Source organism: Coturnix japonica, unplaced genomic scaffold, assembly GCF_001577835.2.
Source record: "Coturnix japonica isolate 7356 unplaced genomic scaffold, Coturnix japonica 2.1 chrUnrandom568, whole genome shotgun sequence".
Classification (NCBI taxonomy): domain Eukaryota; kingdom Metazoa; phylum Chordata; class Aves; order Galliformes; family Phasianidae; genus Coturnix; species Coturnix japonica.
In genome coordinates, this window is record NW_015439943.1 from 47481 (window position 1) to 56468 (window position 8988).

Genomic DNA, 8988 nt, shown 5'->3' on the forward strand with positions numbered 1-8988 from the left:
GGTCCTTATGGGGTCCCTATGGGTGTCTATGGGTCGCTATGGGTCTCTATGGGTCCCTATGGGTTTGTATGGGTCCTTATAGGTCTCTATGGGTCCCTATGGGGTCTCTATGGGGTCCTTATGGGTCCCCATGTGTCCCTATGGGTCTCCATTTGGTTCCTATGGGTCCCAATGGGTCCCAATGGGTCACTATGGGTCTCTGTGGGCCTCTATGGGATCTCTGTGGGTCCCTATGGGGTCCCTATGGGTCTCTGTGGGGTCTGTATGTGTCTCTATGTGTTCCTATGGGTCCCTATGGGTCTCTATGGGTCTCTATGGATCACTATGGAGTCCCCATGGGGTCCCTAAGGGTCCCTATGGGTTCCTATGGGTCCCTATGTGTCCCTATGGGTCCCTATGTGTCCCTATGGGTCCCTATAGGTCACTATGGGTCTCTATGGGGTCCCTATGTGTCCCTATGGGTCCTTATGGGTCCCTATGGGTCCCTATGGGTTCCTATGGGTTCCTAAGGGTTTCTATGGGGCCTCTACGGGTCACTATGGGTCTCTATGGGTCCCTATGGATCTTTATAGGTCCCTATGGGTCTCTATGGGGTCTCTATGGGTCTCTATGGGTCCCTATGGGTCCTTGTGTGTTCCTATGGGTCCTGTTGGGGTCCCTATGTGTCCCTATGGGGTCCCTATGGGTCCCTATGGGTTCCTATGGGTTCCTATGGGTCTCTATGGGTTCCTATGGGTCACTATGGGGTCTCTATGGGGTCCTTATGTGTGTCCCTATAGGGAGGTTCAGGTGGAGGAGAAGAAGAAGAAGAAGGACGAGGACGATCCTTTTCCCCCCGAGATCTGGGAGCTGCTCAAGGGGGTGACCAAGAAAAGTGAATACGAACGAATCGCCTTCCAGTACGGGATCACCGACCTCAGGGGGATGTTAAAGAGGCTCAAAAAGGTCCATGTCGAACCCAAAAAGAGCCAAGGTGGGGCCCTATAGGGGGATATGGGGGTTTAATGGGGTCTGGGGGGGGTTATGGGGTGATATGGGGCGGTTATGGGGTGATATGGGGTGGTTATGGGGTGATATGGGGCGGTTATGGGGGTATATGGGGTCGCCTTCCAGTACGGGATCACCGACCTCAGGGGGATGCTAAAGAGGCTCAAAAAGGTCCATGTCGAACCCAAAAAGAGCGAAGGTATGGGGTTATGGGGTCTTTATGGGTCCCTTTGGGTCTCTATGGGGCGCAATGTGTCCATATGGATCTCTATGGGGCACAATGGATCTCTATGTGTCCCTATGTGTCTCTATGGGTCTCAATGGGTTCCTAATGTGGTTATGGGGTGATATGGGGTGGTTATGGGGTGTTATGGGGTCATAGAGGGGCTGGTAAAAGGGTGGTTATGGGGGGGTAAGAATGGGTAAGGTGGTCCTAGGGGGACGGGAGTGCCGAGAATGGGACTAACGCGGATTACCATCGGATGTCCAGTGGGGGATTATAAGGGGGTTATGAGGGGCTATGGGTGCGTTTATGGGTGATATGAAGTGTTATGGGTGATATGAGGTGGTTAATGGGGGCTATGGGGTCATAGAGGGGGCTTGTAAGGGTGGTTATGGGGGCTATGGGGGTTAGGGGTCTTGGGGGGATTTATAGGGGGCTATGGGGGATTATAGGGGGCTATGGGGATTATAGCGACGGGGCTATGGGGGTATATGGGTGATATGGGGGGGTTAATAGGGTGATATGAAGGCTGGTTATGGGTGATATGTGAGGTTATGGGTGTTTTAAGGGGGTCTAGGGGAGCTATAGGGAATATGGTGTGCCTATGGGGTGGTTATGGGTGATTATGGGGGGTTATGGGGTGATATGGGGTGGTTATGGGGTGATATGGGGTGGTTATGGGGTGATTATGGGGGGTTATGGGGTGATATGAGGTGGTTATGGGGTGATATGGGTTGTGATATGGGGTGGTTATGGGGTGAATTATGGGGCGGTTATGGGGGTTATATGGGGTTGGTTATGGGGTGATATGGGGTGGTTATCGGGGTGATGATGGGGTGATATGGGTGTGTATGGGTTGATATTGGGGTGGTTTATAGGGGTGATATGGGGCGGTTATGGGGTTGATTATGGGGGGTTATGGGGGTATATTGGGGCGGTTATGGGGTGATATGGGGCGGTTATGGGGTGATATGGGTGGTTATGGGGTGATATGGGGCGGTTATGGGGTTATGGGGTCGCCATTCCAGTAACGGTTATCACCGCACTCAGGGGGATGCTAAAGAGGCTCAAAAGGTCCATGTCGAACCCAAAAAGAGCGAAGGTATGGGGTTTAGTGGTCTTTAGGGTCCTTTGGTCTCTATGGGGCGCAATGTGTCCCATATGGATCTCTATGGGGCACAATGGATATGCTCTATGTGTCCCTATGTGTCTCTATGGGTTCAAATGGGTTCCTAATGTGTTATGGGGTGATATGGGGTGGTATGGCGTGATATTTTGGGGTGGTTATGGGGTGGTTATAGGGGGTCTGGGGGGGATATTGGGGGTCTATGGGGGGTAGATGGGGTTATGGGGGGTTATGGGGTGCTATGGTGTGATATGGGGTGGTTATGGGGTGATATGGGGTGGTTATGGGGAGTTATGGGGAGTTTAAGGAGGACTAGGGGGGATTATAGGGGGTTATGAGGGGCTATGGGGTGGTTATGGGGTGATATGGGGGGGTTATGGGGTGTTATGGGGGGTTATGGGGGGGTTTAAGGGGGTCTAGGGGAGCTATAGGGGCTATGGTGTGATATGGGGTGGGTTATGGGGTGATTATGGGGCGGTTATGGGGTGATATGGGGTGGTTATGGGGTGATATGGGGGTATATGGGGTGGTTATGGGGTGATATGGGGTGGTTATGGGGTGATATGGGGTGGTTATGGGGCGGTTATGGGGTGATATGGGGCGGTTATGGGGTAATTGGGCGGTTATGGGGTGGTTATGGGGCGTGATATTTGGGGTTGGTAATGGGGTGATATGGGGTGCGGTATAGGGTGATCATGGGGGTGATTAGGGGTGGGTTATTGGGTTGAATATGGGGTGGTTATGGGGTGATATGGGGCGGTTATGGGTGATATGGGGCGGTTATGGGGGTATATTGGGGTGGTTATGGGGTGATATGGGGCGGTTTATGGGGTGATATGGGGCGGTTATGGGGTATATGGGGTGGTTGGGGTGATATGGGGGCAGTTATGGGGTGATATGGGGCGGGTTATGTGGGGTATTGGGGTGGGTGATGGGGTGATTTGAGGTGGTTAATGGGTAGATATGTGGCGTTTGGGTGATATGGCGCGGTTATGGGTGATATGGGTGTTATGGGGTGATATGGGGTGGTTATGGGGTGGATAATGGGTGGTTTCGGGTGATATGGGGTGATATGGGGCGGGTATGGGGTGATATTGGCGGTTATGGGTATATGGGGCAGAGTTAGGGTGATATGGGGCGGTTAATGGGTGATATGGGGTGGTTATGGGTGATATGGGGAGGTTATGGGGGTTATGGGGTGGTATGGGGTGATATGGGCGGTTATGGGTATATGGGGCAGTTATGGGTGGATAAGGGCGGTTATGGGGTGATATGGGGTGGTTATGGGGTGATATGGGGCGGTTATTGGGGGTCATATGGGGTGGTTATGGGGTGATATGGGGTAATAGGGGCGGTTATGGGGTGAATACGGGGCGTTATCGGGGGTATTGGGTCGCCTTCAGTACGGGATCCACCGACCTCAGGGATCTAAAGAGGCCAAAAAAGGTCCATTGTCGAACCCAAAAAGAGCCAAGTGGGGCCTATAGGGGGAATATGGGGGTTTAATGGGGTCTGGGGGGGGTTATGGGGTGGTTATGGGGGGCTATGGGGTCATAGAGGGGCTGTAAAGGGTGGTTATAGGGGGTTATGGGGGGTTTAAGGGGGTCTAGGGGGGATTATAGGGGGTTATGAGGAGCTATTGGGGTGGTTTATGGGGTGATATGAGTGGTTATGGGGTGATATGGGGGTGGTTATGGGGGAGCTATGGGGTCATAAGAGGGGCTGTAAAGGGTGGTTAATGGGGGGTAGAATGGGGTTTAAGGTGGTCTAGGGGGGATTATAGGGGGCTATAGGGGGCTATGGGGTGATATGGGGCGGTTATGGGGTGATATGGGGTGATATGGGGCGGTTATGGGGTGATATGGGGCGGTTATGGGGTGATATGGGGCGGTTATGGGGTGATATGGGGTGGTTATGGGGTGATATGGGGCGGTTATGGGGTGATATGGGGCGGTTATGGGGGTATATGGGGCGGTTATGGGGGTAATATGGGGTGGTTATGGGGTGATATGGGGTGGTTATGGGGTGATGTGGGCGGTTATGGGGGTATTTGGGGTGTTATGGGGGTGATATGGGGAGGTTATGGGTAATATGGGGTGTTATGGGCTGATGGGGTCGTTGTTTGGGGGCTATTATGGGGTTTTGCCTTCCAGTACGGAGATCACGACCTCAGGGGAGTCTAAAGAGGCCAATAAAGGTCCATGGTCGAACCAAAAAAGAGCAACGGTGGGGCCTATGTGGTCTTATGGGTCTCTAGGGTCCCTATGGGTTTATGGGCGTTAATGGGTCTCTATGGGTCCCTGTTGTCCTATGAGATCTCTATGGATCTCTATGGGTCCCTATGGGGCACAGTGTATTCCTATGGATCTCTATAGGTCCCTATGGGTCCCTATGGGGCACAGTGTAATCCCCTATGGATCACTATGGGTCCCTATGGGTCCCTATGGGGCACAGTGTATCCCTATGGGATCTCTATGTGTCCCTATGTGTCCCTATACGATTTCTATGGGGCTCAATGGATCTCATGGTCCTACATGTGTCCCCTATGGGGCTCAGTGTATCTTATGGGTCTCTATGGGTCCCTATGGATCTCTGTGGGTCCCTATGGATCTCTATGTGTCCTATGTTGTCCCTGTGGGTCCCTATGGGGTCCCTATGGGTCCCTATGGGGCACAGTGTATCCCTATGGATCTCTATGGGTCCCTATGGGGCACAGTGTATCTCTATGGATCTCTATGCGTCCCTATGTGTCCCTATGGTCTCTATGGGTCTCTATAGGTCCCTATGGGTCTCTATGGGTCCCTATGGGGTCCCAATGTGTCCCTATGGGTTCCTATGGGGCACAGTGTATCCCTATGGGCCTATGGGGCTCTATGGGTATCTATGGGTCCCTATGGGTCCCTATGGATCTCTATGGGTTCCTATGTGTATCTTATGGGTCCCTATGGGTATCTATGGGTATCTATGGGTCGCCTATGGGGGGTTTTTTCTCCCCTATGGGTAAGTCTATGGGTCCTTATGGTTCTCTATGAGGTCCCTATGAGTCCCTATGGATCTCTATGGGGTCCATATGGGGCACAATGTGTCTCTATGTGTCCGTATGTGTTCCGTACTGTGTCCCCTATGGAACCTATGGGGCACACGTGTATCCGCTATGGATCCCTAATGGATCCCTATTGGTTTCTCTATGGGGTCCTATGGGTCTCTATGGGCCCTATGGGTCTCTATGGGTCATAATGTTGTCCCTATGGGGTTCCTTATCGCGCAGATCTCGGTTGGGTCCGCTATGGGTCCCTATGGGGTCTTTAATGGGGCAACTAATGGGTCCGCTATGGGTCCCCTGTGGGTCTCTATGATCCCTATGGGTCCCTATGGTTGTCCCTATGTGTCCCCTATAATGTCTTCTATGGTCATTGGGTCCTTTTGTTCTATGTTGTCCCTATGGATTTCTATGCGTCCTATGGTCCCTATGCGGTAGCAAGAGTACCTAGGGTCTCTATGGGTCACTATGTGTCCCTATGGGTCCCTCCCTGGTTCTCTATTGGGGGCACAGTGTATCCCTATGGATCTCTTGATGGGTCCCTATGGGGCACAGTGTATCTCTATCGGATCTCTTATGTGTCGCCTAGTGTGGTCCTCTCCTGGGTCCTTGGATCTCTAATGATCCCTAAGTGTCCCCATGGGTCTCTATGGGGTCCCCTATGGATGCTCTATGGTCCTATTGGGGTCCCAATGGTGTCCTATGGGTTCCTATGGGGCCCCACAGTGTAATCCCTATGGCCTATGGGGGCTCTATGGGTATCTATGGGTCCCTATGGATCTCTATGGGTTCCTATGTGTATCTATGGGTCCCTATGGGTATCTATGGGTATCTATGGGTCCCTATGGGTATCTATGGGTATCTATGGGTTCCCGCTATGGGGTATTATGGATCTATGGGTCCTATGGGTATCTATTCGTGTATTCGATGGGTCCTATGGATCTCTAATGGTCTGCTATGTGTCCCCTATTGATCTCGGTATGTGTTCCCTATTGTATATCTCACTTGGGTCCCATGGGTCTTTATGGTCCCTATGGATCTGAATCGGGTCCCTATGGGCTCTATTGGGTCCCTAGGGTATCTATGGGTCCCTATTAACCCCTATTAATCCCTATTATTCGCAGCCTTTATCCGTAAGCTGGACCCCGCGTACCAGGTGGACAAAGGGAATAAGATCAGTGGATCCCTATGGGTCCCTATGTGTCCTATGGGATCCCTATGGATCTTATGGGTCCTATGGATCCCTAGGATCTTTGGGTCCCTATGGGATCCTATGGATCTCCTATGGGTCCCTATGGGGATCCCTATGGATCTCTATGGGTCCCTATGGTCCTAATGGATCTCTATGGTCCCTATGTGTGCCCTATGAATCTCTGTGGGGCACAATGTGGTTTCTATGGGTCGCTATGGATCTCTATGCGTTTCCTATGGGTCCCTATGGGTCCTTATTTGGGTCTTATGGTCCTCTATGATCTCTATGGTCCTATGGGTCCTTATGGATCTCTTATGGTCCCTATGTTCCCTCAATGGGATCTCTTGGGGCACAATGTGTTTCTATGGCTCCCTATGGACTGCTATGGGTCCTTATGGGTCCCTATGTGTCCCTATGTGTCCCTATGGGTATCTATGGGTCCCTATGGGGTCCCTATGGGTTCCTATGGATCTCTATGGGTCCCTATGGATCTCTATGGGTCCCCTATGGACCTCTATGGTCCCTATGGGTCTCTATGGACTCTTATGGGTCCTAATGGACCTCTATGTGTCCCTATGGTATCTAATGGAACAGCAAATGGGTCCCTATTGATTTCTCTATGTGTCCCTATCTGATTCTATGGGTCTCTATTTGTCCTATGGATCCCTATGGAATCTCTAATGGGCACTATGTGTCTCTATTGATCTCTATGGGTCCCTATTAACCCCTATTAATCCTATTATTCGTGCAGCCTTATCCGTAAGGCTGGAACCCCGCGTAACCAGGTGGACAAAGGGAAATAAGATCAAGTGATCCTATGGGTTCCCTATGGGTCCTATTGTGTCCCTATGGATCTCTATTGACTCTTATGGGTCTATTAACCCCATTATTCCTATTTGCAATGCCTTTATCGTAAGCCTGGACCCCCGCGTACCAGGTGGACAAAGGGAATAAGACAAGCTGGTGGGTGGAGCTGAGTACCCCGACCTGCCCCTAAAGTGGTACAAGAACGGGCAGCTGCGAACCCAGCTCCAAGTAAGGGGGGATATGGGGGGATATGGGGTTTCATAGGGCTATGGGGTGAATGGGTATGGGGTATTGGGGTCAATGGGGTGAATGGGGGTAATGGGGTAATGGGGGTAATTGGGGTGAATGGGGGAATAATGGGGGCTATGGGGTCATTGGGGGCTATGGGGGTATTGGGGGTATTGGGGTAATGGGGGATATGGGGCTATGGGGGTAATGGGGTGAATGGGGTGAATGGGGGATATGGGGTGAATGGGGGGTATTGGGGGCTTGGGCCTATGGGGGTAAATGGGGCTATTAAGGGTAATGGGGGTGCTATGTTGGGGTACCATGGGGGTAATGGCGTGAATGGAGGCTATGGGGGCTATGGGTTAATAGGGCCTATGGGGTGAATGGGGGGTAATGGGGGGTTAATGGGGACTATGGGGGTATGGGGGAAATGCGGGGGTAATGGGGGTATTGGGGGCTATGGGGTGAATGGGGGTAATGGGGGTGAATGGGGGGTAATGGGGGTATTGGGGGTAATGGGGGTTATGGAGGCTATGGGGTTGAATGGGAGTAATGGGGTGAATGGGGGTATTGGGGCAATGGAGTGGAATGGGGGCTATGGGGTATGGGGTGAATGGGGGTAATGGGGGTAAGGGTTGAAGGGGGTAATGGGGGTAATGGGGGTAATGAGGTATGGGGGTCATGGGGGGCCTATGGGGTGAATGGGGGATATGGGGTAATGGGGCTATGGGGGAATGGAGGTAATGGGGGCTATAGGGGTAATGGGGGCTATGGGTGAAATGGGGGTACATGGGGGCTATGGGGTGAATGGGGGTACTGGGGGTTAATGGGGGTAATGAAGGGTATTGGGGTGAATGGGGGCTTGGGGGTTTAATGGGGTGAATGGGGTGAATAGGGCTATGGGGGTGACATAGGGGCTTGATGGGGTGAATAGGGCTAATGGGGGGGTGAATGGGGGTAATGGGGCTATGGGGTGAATGGGGGTATTGGGGGCAATGGGGGTAATGGGGGATATGGGGATGGGGGGCTATGGGGTGAATGGGGGTCTATGGGGGTATTGGGGGTAATGGGGGGTATATTGGGGCTATGGGGATAATGGTGAATGGGGGATTGGGGGCAATGGGGTATGGGGGTAAGGGGGTTATGGGAGTTGCGGCTATGGGGTTTAATGGGGGTATTGGGGTCAATGGTAGGGGGGTAATGGGAGCTATGGGGGTAATGGAGGTAATGGGGGGATATGAGGGATATGGATGTCACACAGGGGTACTGGGGGGCTATGGGGGGTGAATGGGGGCTATGGGGGTAATGGGGGTATTGGGGGTGGATGGGGGATATGGGGGGAATGGGGGTAATGGGGGTATGGGGGTAATGGGGTATGGGCTATG

The 8988-nt window shown here is 52.5% G+C and overlaps 1 protein-coding gene across 1 annotated transcript; it reads left to right on the top strand.

The window, feature by feature from the left end:
• Nucleotides 1-741: 741 nt before the first annotated feature.
• Nucleotides 742-6568, top strand: LOC107307372 (myosin-binding protein C, fast-type-like; the record flags this gene model as incomplete). The annotated part of the gene is made up of 2 exons (XM_015850875.1): nucleotides 742-973; nucleotides 6501-6568. Coding segments are annotated over exons 1-2 (300 nt in total), but the record flags the coding sequence as incomplete, so codon positions are not given.
• Between the last annotated feature and the right edge of the window lie 2420 nt (nucleotides 6569-8988).